Source organism: Cydia fagiglandana, chromosome 2 (assembly GCF_963556715.1).
Source record: "Cydia fagiglandana chromosome 2, ilCydFagi1.1, whole genome shotgun sequence".
NCBI lineage: Eukaryota > Metazoa > Arthropoda > Insecta > Lepidoptera > Tortricidae > Cydia > Cydia fagiglandana.
Genome location: NC_085933.1, coordinates 18,258,065 through 18,275,391, shown reverse-complemented (window position 1 = coordinate 18,275,391; position 17,327 = coordinate 18,258,065). Strand labels below are relative to the sequence as shown.

General features: G+C 36.9%; 1 protein-coding gene across 1 annotated transcript in view; it reads right to left on the bottom strand.

Annotated features, from left to right (window-relative positions):
* LOC134677580 (thioredoxin domain-containing protein 5 homolog) overlaps positions 1 to 17,285 on the bottom strand; it is a 31,043-nt gene extending 13,758 nt beyond the window's left edge. Inside the window, exons 1-5 of the mRNA XM_063536061.1 lie at positions 16,909 to 17,285; positions 15,969 to 16,105; positions 15,081 to 15,199; positions 2,753 to 2,896; positions 2,329 to 2,484 (exon numbers count right to left, since the gene is read on the bottom strand). Coding sequence (XP_063392131.1) covers positions 2,329 to 2,484; positions 2,753 to 2,896; positions 15,081 to 15,199; positions 15,969 to 16,105; positions 16,909 to 17,072 — 720 coding nt within the window. The 5' untranslated portion in view covers positions 17,073 to 17,285. The remainder of the gene's footprint in view (positions 1 to 2,328; positions 2,485 to 2,752; positions 2,897 to 15,080; positions 15,200 to 15,968; positions 16,106 to 16,908) is intronic.
* Between the last annotated feature and the right edge of the window lie 42 nt (positions 17,286 to 17,327).

The following is a 17,327-nucleotide window of genomic DNA, read 5'->3' as shown; positions in this document are numbered from 1 at the left end:
ACATACCAAATTTCAGCTTCTTAGAGGACTTCAGGAAGTACCCGGTATTGATGATCATCAAGTGAGTGAGTCAGTGACGAAATCGAAGTTTTTAGATATGAATAAAATCTAAAGTATAAGAGCTATGCAATTGATATGCTTAATAAGTCCGAGAACTTTGTTTATCTGGTATAATCCAACCCCAAGTTATGAGGGTTCCAAAAAACGACGAAGCGCTTCGAGAAAAGGTAGATAGTGCCCTTGCGCTTTGCTCGTCTTGGCAGGGGCACTGCCGTGGCCCCAGATGTTAAAAGATGATACTACTGTAACTAATAAAGATTTATGTTTAGTTACCTACTATTTTCGCGTAAACTAGACAATTTTTATATCTTTAGTTATTAAGGCCCATAATAATTATTTTCACTTATTATAAATAAATCCTCCTGTTATGAAGTATCAAATATTGTTATTTGTATATGTATAACTCTTAAGTTAAAAACAATAAAATCTGTTATTACCTACTGTCAAAATGATTATTTTTTGCGGGATTAAGTAATACACTGCTAGTGTTCAATAAGGCCCATAATAGGACTTTTAAGGTATATTTTCCAAGAGTATCGTAATATTTTTATAACTATTTTGGTATAATGAAGAAACTTAAATAAATGAGAAACCTATTTGAGTGAGTTTTTCATACTTCATATCCTGTTTATTAAAAAAAAACATTTTAATTTAAGGTGGGCTGTATATAGGCATATACGGCCCACACGGAATATACAATAAGGTAAGTGGCCTCACTTACCTTATTGTATATTCAGGATGTATACCGTGTAATATTGAGCAGTTGGTTTATAATATACATATTATGATATTGACCTTGAAGGACAGGACATGACAATAGGAACCAGAAATAGGTATAGTTGCTCAAACCATTTGTCAGTAAATAAAAACAAAAAACTATATTCATCCTTTTCTTTTGGGTGCTAGTACTAGTGTAAGTCAAAGATAGTATGATGATTCTCTCTGTCTATGTTTGAAATGAGACATTCCTTTGACAAACTATGTATGGTAAAAAATAGTTGTGAATATCTTGTACATTTTTATTACAATATTAGTCAAGATAATGAAATATAGCTGGTCAAGCAAATCTTGTCACTAAAAAAAGGCGCGAAACACATATTTTCTATGGGACGATATCCCTTCGCGCCTACATTTTTCAAATTTGCCGCCTCTTTCTACTGCCAAGATCTGATTGATCAGCTGTAGGTACTTTTACGTAATAAGATATTTTAATTTCACGTATTGTCCGCATCTAATTTATATATGTGCACGGTAAACAAACAAATGAATGATAAGAAAAGACAGACAGTGTTACTGAGCGGGAGGTGGGGCGAGGGGCGAAGTATAGGTAGGCTATGATAGGCTCTCGAGCGCCGCGCCGGCGACTGACGGACCAGCGCGGCGTATGTATGAATTTCGCGCCTTTTTAACTAGATTTTACAATTACAATGCAAGCTACACGCAGAAATTTCTTACTTTCCATAATATGGCTGCGTATATTATTTTATAGTAATAGACTTATTTTTACAGACTCTAATTCAATATTAGATCTTATAGGACAAAAAACGCATATTAATTCTAGAGCATATATCTTATTCTTCTAGCTTTTTAGCTTGCCTATTAACTTAAAAAATGAGATATGTTGTTGTGGATTTTTTAAACTTTAATTCAATATCGACAAAATAATAAGCTAATTTGTAGTTTGATAAAGAAGCACGTTAAAAAAAATTCTAATAATCTTACATTATAAAGCGTCATACATATTATAAACAATGGAACTTAAACATTGCACTTTAATTCAATATTAAAAAATCATTACTAAAAATATATAAATACCTAATTTATATCTAACGCTCGTTCTAACTTTTCATCATATATTGCAAATATGCTTAAAAATATGTCCCATATCAGATAAGTATCACTTTTTCAACTTTAGAATTATCAAAACTTATAGTGCAAAAATCCGGTCCCACTATTGAGCTATACATTCACATACTACCTACCTACAGATGTGTAAGTTAAAGTTTCAAAGCCCTTAGTGTAGAGCATCAGCGGTCGGCAACAAGCGGCCCGCGAACCTCTCACTTGCGGGCCGCGAGCCTCCCTGGCTATTTTGTATGTAATATTGGCCGCGAGCCTCCCTGGCTATTTTGTAGGTAATATTGACAAACGACAATGTCTGATAAAGTCATAAATATTAACAACGTGCGGCCCGCGTCAACTTCGGTAACTACTATTTGGCCCTTGGCTGCTAAAAGGTTGCCGACCGCTGTTGTAGAGTGTACTCACAATTCGTCCGTGCACGATCCATAGCAGGTAGGGGTACTGTTTGATGTCAAAGGTGGCGCAGGTCAGCTCGTTGTCCATGCAGTTCACTTTGCCGATCTGGATGTACTCGTTGTGCGCGTAATGCGCACCCAACTCCGCCCACACTGGAGCCAATCTCTAAGAAACAATTTGAAATAAGTTTAAATTATTTTAAACGGTTTGATATATGTTCGAGTCTCACGAAAGTATTATAATTAAAATTGAAATAAGTTAAAGGGAATTCTTATATTCAGCTGCATTACTTATGGCAAAGATTAATATTTATTATTTGTTTATCTACTATTCAGTGAGTGTAATTCTAATTTCACTAGTAAGTGATGAATGAGAATAAATACTTGTTAGCTAATTTTGCAATAAAAATGAAATTATATTAATACCACTATACCTGACAAGCCTGGCACCATGGCGCGTAGAACATAATGAAGTGTTGCCCTTTGGCCACAAACTTCTCAATATTGTGATCTGTAAGATGTGCCATACCGCTGTAGAATTTAACTTCACTACTCTGGCTTTTCTTAGCATTAGACTCCTAAAACAAGCAACAGAAAGTCTTTTTATAAAATAATAATAATAATGCACCTGTTTTTTTCTACCTATTAATTGTAATTTGTAATCTACAAACAATAGTTACCTAAGTATTTGTTTCACGAGGGGAAAAAGTTGTTGTTTAACCCCTCATGATAAAATTTATAACCGAGTATAAAGCAAAAGATGTCAAAATTGGGCTTGAAAATTGGAATCATAAGTTTTGCGAGGGTTTCAAAGCAGGGTTAAACAAACTTTGCTATCAAGTGAACACACACTTTTTCACCATAGTAAATACTGACCGTAAAACAATCAAATCGAAATGGACACTATTAGACCGGGAGATAGTGACACATTTTACTGGGTCATTTGTACCAGTATGGCGGTTCGTCAGGGGTCTAAGCACGTAAAGAAGGAAAGAAAAATGATGGTCATAGCGCTGGTACCGGCGGCCCAATCGCGTGGGCGTTAGTCGAACGTGTCGGATAAAATACGAGTGTCGAACGATTTGTTCCACAAAAATCCTCGTATTTTCCGATAAGTAGTCCATAAAAAAGAAGTAGGCGGTAGCGTAATGCCATACTTCTCCGGTGTGACTTACAGCCCGCCATACTGAGGCGAACACATTAATTTAAAAAAACAATTCAACCATTTGTGCCAAGCTAATTTTTGCACAGGTGATCATCGTCGAGCAGCCATTCATGGACATCACCATGCCATACTCTTCGGACGGTTCCAAATGGCCGCCATACCGCAAGGGAGTTAATTTTTTTTTTTTTGCTAAACGATTTGTACATGTATTGTATTTAAATTTTTGGAAAGTATTTGATAAAATGTGACCGTTATTATAATTGCCATACTTATAGTAGGGGCAAAAAGTGCTGCCATACTTGAAAAACTTATTTAATCGACACGTTTAAAAAATACGACTATGTATACGTAAACTAATTTTTTACAGCATGGCATCATCATATTCTGTTTGTTTGGATACAATTATACCTAAAAAAAAATATTTCAGATTATAACTACGGGGCGGACGACTGTGAGACTTAAGGCAAGACTTAAAACAAAAAACAATTTTTTGACGATTTGTACCAGTATGGCATTTGGATTTTTGGAAATTATATGATGCAATGTGACCATTATTATATTTGCCATACTTCTAATAGGGGGAAAAAGGGGCACCATACTTGAAATAAAAAAAATATATTGTACACATATGCCACCTCCTACAGGTATGGCATTATGAGATTTCCATTTATGATCACACAGAGTCTTGAAAAAAAATTACAAGATGGTACAAATCGTTTAGCAATAAAAAAAAAATTAACTCCTTTGCGGCGGTATGGCGGCCATTTGGAACCATCCGAAAAGTATGGCATGGTGATGTCCATGAATGGCTGCTCGACGATGATCACCTGTGCAAAAATTAGCTTGGCACAAATGATTGAATTGTTTATTTTTAATTAATGTGTTCGCCTCAGTATGGCGGGCTGTAAGTCACACCGGAGAAGTATGGCATTACGCTACCGTCTACTTATTTTTTATGGACTATCGAAAAATACGAGGATTTTTGTGGAACAAATCGTTCGACACTCGTATTTTATCCGACACGTTCGACTAACGACCACGCGATTGGGCCGCCGGTACAGTCAGCAGCAGATATACCTGAGCGGGCAAGGTGTCCAAGAAAACATATACACTTCAATCGTCACAAAAATAAGGACATCTAAGTTGTCATTTTAGCGTAGGCTTTCAGTTCGTCACATATATCTTAACTTCTGAGTTTTTCTTTAACACATACACCCTTATTTAATCACAATGTCAATAACGGTTAAAAAGTCAGTGGTATCTAAGCACTCAAATTAGGATTGTTCATTTTTTTTAGACCCCCATTTTTATTTTATTTTCTGAAAATATAGGTTAATTTAAGATACCAATTTGAATGATTTAGTAATTCGTGGCTCGGTTGAATATTTATAATTTATTGAAAATATGAGATACGACTTCTCGTAAATTACATGTCATCGGCTGATTAGGATAATGCACAAGCAACAACAAGCATTAAAAAAAATAGTTGTCATTGTCAATTGATTGTAATGTCACCTGTCGACAATGTCAGTGTCACGTGTTTCTATAAATAACAATCGTCTGGAATGGAAAACTCGTTTATTTTGAATCATTAATTTCAAAATACCTACGCTATAAATTTGAGAAAGCTGATTCCAGAAATCTGCCGAAGTTATATAATATAACTTAGTTTTATTGGAGTATGTATCCATATAGCATCCTCCAACCATAACTTGGCTGAAATCAAGGGAGCAAAAATACAAATGTAAGTTACCTACATCATATATATTTTAACTGATTCGATTTGTAAGAAGATTGGATTCATAAAATCGTTACAAGCGTCCATTGCTAAAGGTAGCTTAGCACCCAGTGGGTGCTTTCTACCGGCTTGTCACCATTGTTTGGATATTGTGCTACGTACTTATACTACTATATTAGGAACATGCCAATTTTGCTAATTATATCCGAATATTTCAGGTCATCGTGATTCCTATTTAGATACAGCTGTGAGATATGTAACTGCACTTGGGCCCAGAACAAAGTTGAGCATTTTGTATTGAAACGAACGTCATATTAATTATTAATCGTCGTAATACTTTACGACCGTAAATAATGCCTGGGAACAGAGTAAATAACAAACCATACACTTCTCTTCTGGATGGTCAACAAGAAGCCATCATTGTCAGATGCTCGTGCAGAACATGATAAACATACATTTAATGTAAAGTTACAATTTTTTTTGGAAACATATATAACATATTTCCCAAATTAATAAAAAAGTAGGTAAACAAAAACATGTTTTATTATTCACAACTCTTTATTAAGTCTTGTCCAACATGATATCAGCAGCTTGAACTGCAACATGTACCTGGAAATTAGAAATTATATCTTTTTAAAGCAGTTTCAGGCTGAATTTTGAGTACGGCTATGTATTCTTGTATATTCCTTCTTTCTAGTAGGCACCATCTCTGTTTAACGGTTTGCCTTTAGATACTCTGGCTACATTACCACAGAAAATAAATAGATACCACGACCCTACCAATAAAGTGCGCTTTTAAATACTTAATTGTGAAACGAAACTCACCAGTTGTTTTGCTACAAACTTTATTTATTCAACATTAGTTTATCAACAGTGCTCTCCTTAATATTACTTTTCTAATCGGTTTACAATCCGTCCACAACCTTGTCAGTCAACCATGTTTTTTTTTTTTTTTCAACCACAGAGAAGGAAGCACGATGCCAGTGTTGTCACATTAAACTTGTCAATACCCAAATAATCAAACAAATATTTAAAAATCATGACACTCGGCCATCCGGCACCGTGCTGCCTCCTGGCGCACGATATCGTTCTTAATCGAAAATCATGACACTCGACTGCTTTTGATCAATATTGTCACAATGAAAAACAATACAACAACATTTCTGCTTTTAAGGAACACTACTTAATATTATTTTATAAGTAATCCAAAAGTAATAATCTCAATTATATTTCACACAAAATCAACTGAATGTATATTTTATATCACTTTTTATTTTTTTATGCTTTTAGCTAATCAACGATTAAGAGCCTTGCATGGAGACTAATAGTAATAGTTTATCAATTACTATCGCTACTATTTTTATCCTGGCTTTCATCACTGTGACTGTCATGTAATTCAAGAGTTTTGATATGTATCCATGGTCTAATCCTGTCCGCTGATATGACGGTGGTGTAGAGTTTCCCTTTCTTGCTAAACCCTGGAACATCTGTTATCCTATATCGATCGTTTCCAAGACTTTCTGTAATTTTGTAAGGGCCTATAAATTTTGACAACAACTTTGTGCTTTTCCCGTTATTATCAAAATTATTACGTGAAATTTTTACTAAATCTCCCACGGCGTAACTAGCTGCAGGTATCCTGTGCTTATCATATCTCAGTTTCATTTTAGTTTGTTCTTTCTCAATATTATTACTAATAGAATTCCTTATTTCAATCAAGTCTGAGCGATTTACATTGTTTTGTATATCAAGTTTATTTGTCAAACTATCGCGCATTTTCAAGCCAAACATAGCTTCCGATGGAGTTTTTTGTGTCGATGCATTAATCGTATTATTAATGCCCCATTGAATTTTTCCTAGGCACTTGTCCCAGTCACGCTCATGGCCAAATGAGTTTTGTGCAGCTAACGAATTAAGAATCGTTTGGTTAAATCTTTCTGCCTGGCCATTAGCTCTGGGGCAAGCGACTGCGTTCAAAACGTGTTTAACTCCAAGTCCATCGCAATATGACTTGAATGCGGCTGATGTAAATGAACATCCCCGGTCGGTTATTATCCTGGCTGGAGGATTAAAGTCGTAAAATAACCTGTCTAGTGTCTTAATGGTAGTTTTTGTCTTGACATCTTTTACTGCTCTAACAAAAACGTATTTAGTAAACGCGTCGACTATCGTCAGTATGTAGGCATTTCCGTCTTTACTCTTCACGAATGGACCAAGATGGTCCATGTGCAACGTATGAAATGGCACAGGAACCTTTTCAATTGGATGTAAGTGACCCGATTTTTGCTTTGATGCCGAATCTTTATGGTACGCGCATTCCAGGCACGCGGAGACATATTTCTTTACGAATTTACGTAATTTTGGAAACCAAAATTGGGACTTTATCTTTTCAAGTGTTTTTGCATAGCCCAGATGACCTATGTCATCATGATTAGCGCGACATATCTGCCACCGTGCGCTACGTGGCACAACTAATAACAACTGATCGTCAATCTTTCGATACACGGCATGATTTTTGACCACATAATTTTTACGAACGTCCTTACATTCTTGATCATCTTCAGGCTTGAGAATTTTAAGTATTCGGGAAATATCTGGGTCAGCTATTTGTAAGGACAGCAACCAATTTTCCTGTGTTATCTTATATATATTAACGCAGGGGTTATCCTCCGGTTCTGCTGGTAAAATTGTGTTGCGGCTTAAAGCGTCCACGTGGGACATTTGAACGCCAGGGCGATACTCAATATCGAAACTGTATTCGCTTATTTGTAACCACCATCTAGCTATCCGAGGAATTAAGTCCCTTTTGGTCAAGGTCGTTCTAAGAGCGGCACAATCAGTATAAATCTTAAAGTGGATACCCAAGAGATACACTCTAAATTTTTTTAGTGAACATACGACAGCCAGAGTCTCTAGTTCGTAGGAGTGCAGATGTTTCTCCTCCTGAGTAGTCTGTCGACTAAAATAAGCAACAGGCTTAAGGGTGCGAGTATCATTTTGCCACTGCATTAGAATACCCCCTACTCCTAAAGAACTGGCGTCAGTATGTAACTCGGTCTCCAATTTTGGGTCATAAAGTGCTAAAATCGGTCTACTTATAAGCATTTCTTTCAGTGTACAAAAAGCTTTTTGCTCCGACTCTGACCACTGCCACGTGGATTCTTTTCGTAACAACATGGTTAAAGGGCGAGCAATTTCACCGTACCCCTTTATAAATTTTCGAAAGTAGCCGGTTAAGCCTAGGAATTGACGGACTTCATGTACATTACAAGGCTTAGGGAACTCTTTTACCGCCAATACCTTGGCTTCCCCGGGTTGTATCCCATCAGCAGAAACGTCATATCCGAGATAGCTGACTTGAGTGTCGAAGAAACGACATTTCGAAAGCTTTAACGTCAAACCATACTGCCGAAAAAGTTTCAAAACCTCCTCTAACCGCTGAAACATCTCTTCAGTGCTCCTAGACGGTATAAGAACATCGTCAAGGTAGGCCAACGCATATTCAAACCGTTTGTTTCCCAAGATCTTATTAATCATTCTTTGGAAAATAGCGGGTGCGTTGGCCAAACCAAAAGGCATCCTTTTGAACTGGTAATGGCCGTCTGGAGTGACGAATCCGGTAAGGTGTTTACTACCTTCAGCCATAGGGACTTGGTAGTAGCCGGATGCTAAGTCGAGAGTCGTGAAAAATTTATTGCCACTAAGATTCGATATTTGATCGTCAATGACAGGCAAGGGGAAACGATCCTTTACAGTTTTGTTATTAAGGGCCCTAAAATCAACGCAGAGCCTCTGCTCTCCAGTCTTTTTCCTTACGATCAAAATAGGGCTCGAGTAATCAGAATTAGAATCCTCAATAATGTCGTTTTGCAAAAGTTCATTTACGGTTTCCCTAACCGTCTCACGCTCGGAGTGAGATAGGCGGTAAGGACGATATATTATTGGTTTATTATCTGTTAGCTCTATCTTCATCTCCATGTCGACCGCACAGCCAATCTCACTCAAGCTTGAAGCGAAGCAATCACGGTAGTTTTGTAACATTGAATAGAGTTTGTCCTTTTGCGCGTCATCTAGCTCTGTGCCTGTTTTAATATCAGATTTTTTTAGAGGTTCCAACTGGGAAACGTCAATAGTAATCCTGTTGACCTGGCAAGCTTCTTTTTCAATAAAAGGAATCGATCTGGAAATAACCGTGTTTTGTTCCAATTTAATTGAGTTTTGTGCCAAGTTTGAAATTACTACTTCGCCCTTACCGTCGCGAATATGGTAGGCACCTTGCAATAGTCTATACTCCTTACCAGGTTCACAGGTGGTATAGCCCTCAACGTAAATATCTCCGGTAAAGTTAGATTCAACATGAACCGGGACTGAGCATGTTTTAGAGACTTCGACCGAATTAGTTATAAGCAGCTTCAAGGTCTCGGTGTCATTGTCAAAGGGATTTTCATTAGGAGTAATATAGAAAACCAGACTTTTATGGTCCTTAAGGGCGGTAAGACCCGGCAGTTCCGTAAAAGTCTGACCAACAATCAATGGGGTACTCATCCATTCATCGTCTACCACTAAGACCTCAACCGATGCCTCGATTTCATCAACTTTTAAGCTAACTCGCGACTTATAATGAGGCACCACTGCGTTCGGGCCGAATCCGTTTATTACCGGTACATTATCAAAACTCTTTGCCAGTCCTAAATTTCCTGCCTCACTTTTCCTCATTATCGTACATTCGCTACAAAAATCAACATATGCTACAAAGCTCTGATCGTTACATAAAACAGGTTTGTAAAACTTTTCATTTGGTTTAGAGGTAACATTTATTTTCAAAATTTTCTTTTCAGCTGTACTGTCAGTTCGCTTCATAGTAGTATTCACCTTCAATGGATCAAGTTTACAATCGTCAAGATCATGCCCTACCCTGTTGCAGCGCCTGCACCTTATTTGCGGCTTTGTACACTTAAAATAAGGGTGGCCTTGGGAATGACAATTAAAGCATGTGATCGTACTAGAGAATTTAGCAGATTTAGCATTACTCGTTGTGTTATCCTTTTGTGAATTGTTATCTCGAATTTTACTAGTGTATGGTGGATTAAATGGTTGTGTCTTTTGCGAACTCAAGTAATGTAGTAAGTCTTCGGGTTCAGAACAGTTTAACGCTTGAGCACCATTTCGAATTGATTTATCTGTGACTCCATAAATAATGCATTCTACTGCCTTTTTACCTTGGATCTCACAACGAGTAAGCAGACTAAGCTTATCATAAAAGTATTCCCGCAGATTTTCATCATTACGAGAAGTCCGGCCTAACATCTCTTCTAAAAGCCTCCCGTAGTTTTCTTCACTTGGGAAAGCTTTTCTCAATTTACATTGCCACTCTTCCCAACTATAAACAACTGTTGGCAGGGCCTCAAACCATTTCCTTGCCAAGCCAGCTAGCTTTTGGAGTGAGAAGTGAATAACTTGCCTTTCATCCCAATTATATATTTGGGCACATTCATTGACTTTCCGTAGCCAGCAGTCAATGGTTTGAGCCCTGTTGGAAGGATTGAATTCCGGGACTACATTGTTCATGTTACTGTTACCCAGCCTAGGATGTTGACTATTCTCTGTTTTCCAAGTTAGTAACATATCCAGTACCTTTTCCATTGACAGTCTATTAGAAGTCTTGCGTTGCTTAGGTTGATAATCGGATGAGTCCGACGAAGAGATGGGACTCCTTATTCGCTTACGTTCCTTCCTTTTTGCATGACCGTCATCAGGCGAAGACGGACCCCGTCTCCGCTTGACCTTCTTCCGTGACCGTCGCCGCCTAGGAGGCGTACCTGGCAGCGTGTCACCTTCATCTTCTCCATCCATTGTACTTAATACCTGCATATAAAGAAAATATCATCATCATCATCATCATCATCATCATCATCATCATCATCATCATCATCATCATCATCATCATCATCATCATCATCATCATCATCATCATCATCATCATCATCATCATCATCATCATCATCATCATCATCATCATCATCATCATCATCATCATCATCATCATCATCATCATCATCATCATCATCATCATCATCATCATCATCATCATCATCATCATCATCATCATCATCATCATCATCATCATCATCATCATCATCATCATCATCATCATCATCATCATCATCATCATCATCATCATCATCATCATCATCATCATCATCATCATCATCATCATGATGTGAAAGTCCAAGTCCAAATCCAAATCCAAGTCCAAGTCCAAGTCCAAGTCCAAATCCAAATCCAAGTCCAAGTCCAAGTCCAAATCCAAATCCAAATCCAAATCCAAATCCAAAACCAAATCCAAATTTTCTCCGAGACCGATATCCCTTCGTGCGTACATTTTTTTAAATTCGCCGCCCTTCTCCACCCGACAAGATCCGCCCGACCAACCATAAATGTGTCGGACACGACAAAATTGAATTCATACTCTTGTCACAGAAAACGTAATACTTATTATCAATGATGATTATTTATCTTACTGATGTTCAATACTTTGTAAAAAAAAAAAGAAAAACACTGCTTATGTCACAGCACAGACAAGACATCCTCCAGACTGAGCCCAATAGCGCCTCTGCCAGGCAGCATCGGTTTCATGAAATAACTGCCCTAAGCTCCGTCTAGAGGACCCCCAGTCTATGTGTCAGGGTCAAATTACAAATTCGTAATAATGTACATATTTCCTTAGGTCTTACAAGCATTCCAATTTTGTTACTCCTGTACATTTCGAAAATATCAAGTAATGATTCGTTTCATTGATCATAATCATAAGATTGCGAAAATATGAAAATTCAAACAACATAACGGTTCTTTCACAAACATTCGATATGAATGTTCATTTCAATTAGAAATTGGTTACTTTTCGTTATTGTATGTTTACGTATCATACGGCGTACTTGCTAACTTTAGGACATCAATAGAAATTAAAATGCTTAATTGCATAATAAAATAGTTCGTAATAAAATAAAGATCCATTGCACATACCTTATTATTCCTTTTACGTGGGATGCACCACTTCTGAGATGAAACGAAACTCACCAGTTGTTTTGCTACAAACTTTATTTATTCAACATTAGTTTATCAACAGTGCTCTCCTTAATATTACTTTTCTAATCGGTTTACAATCCGTCCACAACCTTGTCAGTCAACCATGTTTTTTTTTTTTTTCAACCACAGAGAAGGAAGCACGATGCCAGTGTTGTCACATTAAACTTGTCAATACCCAAATAATCAAACAAATATTTAAAAATCATGACAATTGTAGTAAATTAATATTAATTTTATACTTACATCGACGTGATTCTCACAGCAATACTGTGTGTAACACGTGAAGTAGGTAGGTATTCCAAGTTTAATTCACGGCACCATCTTTCACGTCGTAGGTCTTCGTGGATTCGAACTATTATTTTTGTGAATCATTCCCACACATAGGAACAAGGTTTTTGATATATTATTAAGCAATGAAATCTACTGTTTAGGTATTAATTATAAATCAAATTGTAACAAACAAGCGCAGCGGTTTAACTGAAAAATTTTGTTATGACAATCGATGACAATGATAACTTTGACAATACGTGAGTGATGGATTTATTTACTATGGTTCGATAACTTTTATTATGCAATGACTTTACATTCAGCCCAGGAGAAGGTCAAACTAAGGTCATAAGGATATTTGTTGAAATATCTTCAATCCTCAATTATTATATCGCAGCAAATGTCGGAAACTGTTTAAAAACCTTATATCTCGAAATGGTTTTCGAAATAGAACATTTGAAAAAAAATGAACAATCCTAATTCAAGCTGCTGTCATTAATACCTACACGCACTGCCAATCACGTACGTCAGCAGCCAGGGTGCCACCAGTTGCTAAGCAGTTGTTATTTCAATGGTAACTAAGCATCAATGTTTTATCAGTTTAACTTTTAAAAAAATACTGTAGCAGCTACGAATTGACACCTCCTTTCTTAAAGAAGTATTTTATCGTCAAGTGTCAAACTTAGACAATAAATAAGTAGGTTCTGAGTATTATGTATATTCTTTGGTAGGTTCTATGTACGAGAATGATCGGTTTTTTATTTTAACTGTCATAGGCGGCCGTTCTTCCAAACCGTAGAGCATATTATATGTTAATATATTTATTTAGCCCGCTTATTGTACTAAAATATACTATATAGTACTAAAATACGATGCTCCGAATCGATCAAAGAACGAAGGAGAAAACAATAGAATTGAAACGTAACACGTTCACTGTCCCAATCTGACATGTATACCTTATGGCTTTGTAATAGAGGCTAGCCCTGGCCCCACGTGAGAAGCACGGGCAGTAAAGGTGTTAAGCATATCCAACTATGACTCCTCTCTTTATTTTGTTGGAGGAATGACGAATTTTGTTTTTACAACTTAGCAGAGAGGATAGAGTATACGGAGTTATATACAGTATGTATCAGACCGAAAAGCCAAGAAAGAGACCCATTAATGTTTAGGTCATACTGAGCAACTTTTACTATGGGACCAACCCCGAAACCCCGGAAAAAAATTTACTCTCCCATAGAAAATTTCAACATCAGAACAGCAAAATGTATAAAACTTCCAATTATTTTTCCGCGTTATCGGGGTTGGTCCCATAGTAAAAGTTGTCCAGTATGATCTAAACATTAATGGGTCTCTTTCTTGGCCTTTCGTCCTGATACATCTTTGAACTTATTGTTAGTATAACCTAGCAGTAAACATCAAATGGCATTCGGCACAGGAGTAATCTAAGGAACGGCACTGCGGGTTCAAACCTACAACGTCCTGTTAGAAAGTCGTACATACGCTACATGTGACATAATATCTTCAATAACATATAAACTTATGCGAAATTAATATAAAACCACAAATTAATAATAGAAATGAAACCCAAAAAAAAAGCTGTAATTTCTAGGTGCGTCCGACTGAGATTTGAACCCGCGGTCTCTGCTTTGAAAAGCAAACGCCTTAGTAACAAGACCACAACGTGTCTTGACATTTGGCTCTAAATTCGGCTTCAGTTAGCTTTCGCTGTGTGTCACTTCTTCGTTTTGATGATTCTATTCAATAAAAGAAATAGTTTGCAGTAAGTTGACTGACAGACCACTGTCAATGGTTGAAGGGCAAAACGTGAGATAGATGTATGTGATGACAAGACTGTACTGCTTTCGATGATTGTCAAAACGCTTTACCTGAAATTAGCATAGCTATTATTCATTCAATATACGACCATACATGTATGCTTTAAACGTCTATTTTTCCTTATTGTTCAGATATATTTGACACGTTGACCGCTTAGATACCAGTGGTTTTTTGACAGCTAAGGTATCAATGATTTGTTGTAAGTGTAGAAATTAATGAATAGCGACTGTTAAGATATTTGTGACATGTTGAGCGCTCACAAGTAAATGCTACCATGACAGTCAACAACTTTTTGACAGTTTAAACGTTTACCTCTCTTTGAGCACCTGGAGTGTATAGCGACTTCTGCTGCTGACTGTACCAGCGCTATGACCATCATTTTTATTTCGTTCATTACGTACTTAGACCCCTGACGAACCGCCATACTGGTACAAATGACCCAGTAAAATGTGTCACTATCTCCCGGTCTATATTACATAAATATTTAATAAAACCGCTGCTTTAAAGTGAATTCAACCAACCAACATGAGGAAACAAGTCAAAATTTGGATTACTTTGCCACTCTTGGATATGCAACTTTCTCATCAGTTTTTGAAGAATATAGAGAGCCTTTACGAGCTGGTGTAGTTTCAACAATTTAGTCTGTTGTGTCTGAGTTACCTGTACTTACCTCAGATTTAGCATTGAAGACTTCGCTGAGAAAGAGGGTGAGAGAGGGCAGGTCACGCGTGCCCTTGTACTCCACTGGTAGGAATGAGTTCTTGTGGTAGTACAAAAGTGTTGGGTAGCCTGTACATGGTGTTTCTTTCGTTAATTAAGACAATATGGTCAAACATCTTATATATTGTGAATTATAATACCTAAGTTTAATTGTCATACTGTTTCTAATGACATTTAATGTGGATGATTAAAAAACATGCTCAAGTTCATAGTTTATGCCTTTGTGGGTTTACAAATTTAACAACATTTGTAGACCTACTGATGCTGAGGCAACCATGGCTTTTGTTTTCTTCTTGATCCGCAGGATACAATACAATACAATACTCTTTATTGCACACCTCACATGCAGGATACTAACAAAAGAAGAATTAAAATCATTGACACCTCATTTTGAAAGTAATTGACCACTTTGGTCTGACCAGGGGGACCAATACAAGAGCCGACCACAGACCACAGTAGTCAATTTTATGATATGAATGCCTAAGAGCCACAAAAGTTGATTTGACCGGTCTAAGTGAGGTAGCATGCAGCGACATTTTGCAGAGATTAGCCAGGTCCACACAGAGCGAGAATACGCAATTTCCTCGCGCGTATGCTCACTTTGTGTGAACCCGGCTATTCTGCAATCAAAACAGTTGCTCGAGATACAATACATCTCCACTCTTCCTATACCTGATGTCGCGCGAAACAACTGCATGTTAGTATCAATGCTGAAGCAATGCAGTCGCGCGTTTGCAATAATGCAGAAGCGATGCTGAATCGCGACAGTCGCGCATTTATATGGCTACTAAATCGCTTCTGCCTCGTGTGCCAGTGCCAGTGGTCAAACCATACTTACCAGTGATGCCATTGTCTTGGCATAACCCTGCATGTTTAGTGCAGTCAACCTGGGCAATGGCAAACTCGGATTCCTTGGTGTTTACCAGCTCTGCCAACTCAGCCCACATTGGCTGGAAGTCCGTGCAATGTCGACACCTATAACATCAAAATAAAGGTGATTGATCAACTTTCACAATCTTACGTCTAGTCATCCTAGTTATGCATGTCTCTCTCTCAGGGAAGCATGAGAAGAGAAGATTACTGTCTTTTTTATGATAGTATTATAATTATAATCACAGAGAGGGGTGAGTAGTGAGTATAGTTTTTAACCAACTTCAAGATTTGAAAAGGAGGAGGGTCCCAATTTGTTAGTATGTTTTTTGTAATGTTTGTTAATTCAAATAACAAATTTGCAAATTTATGTTTAGATTGAAAGTATATACATCCAGATTGGTCCCATGCCAAAACTTAGTTTTGATGATGGGATTGATGAGGTATGGAGGGAACTACTCAAACCTTATGAGGAATTAAGGAAACTCTTGAACTCTTATGTTTACAGACACTTATAGCAATTTTTTAGTATATCTAAAATCCAAGCATTTGCATATAAATAGTGCTATTTGGTGAAATGGAACTACTCATGTTACCAGAATTAAATAACTCTATTTACCACAAAACATTTTAAAATTGTTAAGGCTAATTACACACACACACACACACACAGTTATAGAAAAGAGTTTCTATAAAAGATTATTTATTCTGCTGTTACTGGCAAGACTTGTGCTAGGCATCTAATTATATTCAAAGTATATGCTATAAAATAAAGAATTACAAAAATCATTGATTTGAATTCATGTTGTAAAGCTGATAGTACTGTATCCAAAACAAATTAAGGATTAGTATTTGACCTGCGAGACAAGACTTTTAGAAAACCATTCAGGTTCCTCCAAATCACTTACCAAGGTGCGTAAAACATAATAAAGTTTCCATTCATATCTTCAATCTGCCGCTGGAAGCTTTCGGGATCGTATTCGTACACCGTGCCATCTTCAGGTGCTACGAAATTAGGAACGAACACTAAATAGACTAGAAGTAAAGAAGCGAAGTTCTTAAGCCGGAACATTATTTTTATTACGACGTTAAATGTACGATTAAATAATGAACATGACAGAGCTACATTTTCACTTCACACGTACAATGATGGTATTCGATTGAACTATATCATTAAATTAAATATATCTATTCATGAATGTACACATTGCACGCATTAATTGGCAAAGAATCGAGATTACATAGATTCACAATGTTCACAGTATAATCAGTATTTGACACATCAGTATGAAAATATTGAAAATGGTATCAAATGTCAATCCATTTG